General features: G+C 62.4%; 1 protein-coding gene across 1 annotated transcript in view; it reads left to right on the plus strand.

Annotated features, from left to right (window-relative positions):
- The window catches only part of FAM160A2 (family with sequence similarity 160 member A2), a 34,462-nt gene that overhangs the window by 18,712 nt on the left and 11,855 nt on the right, over nt 1-3,895 (plus strand). The window contains exons 5-7 of the mRNA XM_015421756.1: nt 8-445; nt 2,935-3,093; nt 3,691-3,777. Coding sequence (XP_015277242.1) covers nt 8-445; nt 2,935-3,093; nt 3,691-3,777 — 684 coding nt within the window. The remainder of the gene's footprint in view (nt 1-7; nt 446-2,934; nt 3,094-3,690; nt 3,778-3,895) is intronic.

Genomic DNA, 3,895 nt, shown 5'->3' on the forward strand with positions numbered 1-3,895 from the left:
GCTGGAGCGCCTGCTGGGCTGGCACCTGCAGCCGCGGGAGCTCCCGGAGGAGCGCAAGGTGGAGCTGCTCAAGCTCTTTGAGGTGCTCATCAGCCAGTCCCACCAGCCCCTCCTGCAGCACCCGCCCGTCCGGCGCCCGCTGCTGCGCCTGCTGGGCCGCTGCGCCGGGCCCGCCTCCCCGCCGGTGGAGAGCAGCCTGGTGCTCCTCCTCAACCAGCTCTGCGTCTCCGTGGCCCGGGAGCCCCCCCTGCTGGAGCTCTTCTTCCGCAGCCCCTCCGAGCAGGGCCCCGCCAACCTCCTCGTCTTCTCCCTCCTCGTCCCCTTCGTCCACCGCGAGGGCCTGGTCGGCCAGCAGGCCCGCGACGCCCTCCTCCTCCTCATGGCCATGTCCGCCGGCAGCCGCACCGTGGCCCAGTACATCACCGACAACTCCTACTTCTGCCCGGTAAGTGGCGAGGGGGGCTGGGGGTGGGGCTAGTGGCCAGGGAAGCATTTGGGTCGTCGCGGGCGGGAGCGCCTGCCAGACCGCTGGCCCCAGCCGGAGCTTGGCTTCCGCCAGCCCTGCCTGCAGGGACCCTCCGGGCGTGAGGGCCTGGGTGCTTCAGTGACGCGTAGGCCCTTCCCTCCGCCAAGAGTTTCCACAAGGCAGGAGGCCCTCCTGGGCCGCTCGCTGTCTTGCCGGCAGCCGACCTCTTCTGGTGGTGGGGGGGGTTGAGTTCTGCTCCCCACGGCCCGCTGGAGGAGCCCTCCTGTGGGGGAGCCGGAAGGGGCCTCTCCCCTTTTGCTTGAGCAGCCGTGGCCAAGCCTGGCCCCTCCGACTGGGCACTCACAGGTGCCCCCCCTTCCTCCAGGGGGAGGAGAAGGCGGAAGCGGAGGGCGGCACTGCTGGGGCTTCCGAGAGGGCAGGGGGGCTGGCTCAGAAGCCTTGGGGGCTTCTCACCCCCTAGAGCTGCCAGCCCCAGACACCTGAGAAGCCCTCAGCCCAGGCTTAATACAATCCCCCCCCCCGCCCCAGCCGCCATTGGCCTTTTCCACTGATGCCGCTCACGGACTCGACAGGTTCATTAGACTGCGGCACAGAGATCTCAGCCTGCCTGCCTGCCTGCCTGCCGGCCTGCATGTCTTCTCAAGACCCGCTTGGCCCCCGGGGGCACCACTTCACACTTTTGTAACCTGATTTGTCACAGGGGGGAGGACTATTTGGGGGTTCCTCACAATCCTCCTTGGTTCCCCCCATCCTGACCAGCTTAACATAAGACCCATAAGAACAAAAGAGAAGCCATGTTGGATCAGGCCAGTGGCCCCTCCAGTCCAACACTCTGTGTCACACAGGGGCCAGAAACACCAGGGGCCCTCAGGAGGCCCAGCAGTGGGGCCAGAACTCCAGAAGCCCCTCCCACTGTTCCCCCCACCCCCGCGCCAGGAATACAGAGCATCCCTTGCCCCAGACTGAGAGTTCCTATAAGAACACAAGACAGAAGCCAATGTCGGATCAGGCCAGTGGCTCATCCAGTCCAACACTCTGCATCACACGGTGGCCAGAAATACCAGGTGCCATCAGGAGGTCCAGCAGTGGGGCCAGGGCACTGGAAGCCCTTCCACTGTTGACCCCCCCAAGCACCCAGAATACAGAGCATCACTTGCCCCAGACATATGAACATAGGAGAAGCCCATGTTGGATCAGGCCAACGGCCCATCGAGTCCAACACTCTGTGTCAGGCAGTGGCCAGAAATACCAGGTGCCCTCAGGAGGTCCAGCAGCAGGCACCCAGAAGCCCTCCCACTGTTCCCCCCCCCCCAAGCACCAGGAATGCAGAGCATCCCTTGCCCCAGAGATAAGAACATAAGAGAGAAGCCAGTGTTGGATCAGGCCAATGGCCCATCCAGTCCAACACTCTGTGTCACACAGCGGCCACAAATACCCGGTGCCATCAGGCAAGTTTACAAGAAGGGGGGGGGAGCTCCACGTGGAGGAGGAGGAGGAAGCAGCCACAGGTGAGCCTTCTCCCCCAATGGCGAGGCCCACACGCCTCCCAGCCGCCAGGCCTGCCAGTCCTTCTGCTCTGCGTCCCCCACTCCGGTGGTGAGCCGTGTGGGCCTGTTGAGCCTTCTCCCCCCCGGCTCCGGCGGTGTGGCGTGAGCAGCTCCCAGCCGCTGGGCCCGCCGGGTCTCCCCCCACGGCCAGAGTGTTCTCTGTGCATGCGCAGGGAATGCTCTTTTACTTTGGGGGGGATTTAAGTATCCCCCCCTATATTTTTTTCAACTTTTTGGATTTTTCCGCACCCCTGGAAACTGCTTCAAGTGTGCAAGAAAACCTCCCTGCCCCCCAAGTGCCCCCGATATGCGGATTTGGATATCCACACGAAGGGGGCAACTTGGCTCTTCGATATATAGATCTCTCCGCTCCCTGGCATTACGCGTTATGAGCCACACGTGGTCCGGCCCAACAAGGTCTCATTTATGTCAGGTCCGGCCCTCCTAAGAAATGAGTTCGACACCCCTGGGTTAAGGCATGCCAGGGGAGGTGGGCGGGGGGGGTCTCAGGAGGCTGTGTGGGAGAGTGCCCAGCAGCGGCTGCTGTCCTCGTGTGCTGCAGGGGAAGGTGGAGGTGTGTGTGTGTGTGTGTGGGGGGGGGGGGCACCCTTTTCCTCCTGGCAAACTCCCCGACTGCTTTTATGCTGCTTCAAAGATGGGACGGGGGGAGGATTCATGCTGCCCCCCCCCAGTTGCAGGTGGGAGGAGCGGTTGGCCCATCCCCCTGTCCCGACTGACCGCTGCTTTCCCGCGCGGCTCTGCAGGCGCGACTTCAAATCCAGGCTCTGAGCGCTTGGCCAGCCTTCGGGGGGCGTGAGGGTGTCTCCCTTCCCCCCCCCGCCCCGGTGCTTCTCCCAGGTCCCTCCTGACACGGGCCCTTTGCCCTTCTCGGCCCCCCAGGTCCTGGCCACGGGTCTGAGCGCCCTCTACTCCTCCCTGCCCCGCAAGCTTGAGGTCCGGGGAGACGACTGGCACTTCCTGCGGCGCGAGGACTGGATCGGGGTCCCTTCCCTGGTCCTCTTCATGAACTCGCTGGAGTTCTGCAACGCCGTCATCCAGGTGGGCCTCTTGGGCGGGCGCCAGTGTTCCCTCTAAGCTGTGGAAACCTGTGGGCAAAAATTCTACACTGTGCGCTACTGGCATTGAAGTTGTGAGCAGGTGATTTGGCTGCTGTGTAAATTAGTCTACTCTGGAGCCCTCCTTCCTGAGCTACGACAAAAATCTGTGAGCCGGAGGCTAGAAAACTGTGAGCTAGCTCACACTAGCTCAGCTTAGAGGGAACAGTGTGACGATGGGGGGTGGGGCTACACCGAAGAAGGGGCTGCGTGGTGGGTGGTTTTTTTTTTAAATCATTTTATTATTATTATTATTATTGAAGCTTATATACATTATCTTACATTAGATCATTATACAATCATTTTACCCCCCTCCCTCCCCCCTCCCTCCTTGTAGTATTTTCATATTTTTAACCATGTGCACAGATTCTTCATTTGTATTAGGGCGGGGGGGGGGGGGGGGAGATGGGACTTGGCGGGAGCTGGCAGCTGTTCGGCACACTCTCCGTCGGCATCCGACTGCCTGGGAAGCTGAACTCTCCTGGCCTGATGTGCTCCCTCTCTCTCTCCCCCCCTCTCCCCCTCTCCCCCCCCGTGGCAGGTGGCCCACCCCCTGGTCCAGAAGCAGCTGGTGGATTACATCCACAACGGGTTTCTGGTGCCGGTCATGGGCCCCGCCTTGCACAAGGTAAGGCTGGTGGTGGGGAGGGGGTTTCACGGGAACCAGGGTGAGGAACTGTTGCCTGACTCGGGGCCCCTATCCCCATCAGGGGAAGCCCCCCCCTCCCTTGACCTGCCCGTCAGAG

Source organism: Gekko japonicus, unplaced genomic scaffold (genome assembly GCF_001447785.1).
Source record: "Gekko japonicus isolate JY-2015 unplaced genomic scaffold, Gekko_japonicus_V1.1 scaffold4125, whole genome shotgun sequence".
Lineage (NCBI taxonomy): Eukaryota > Metazoa > Chordata > Lepidosauria > Squamata > Gekkonidae > Gekko > Gekko japonicus.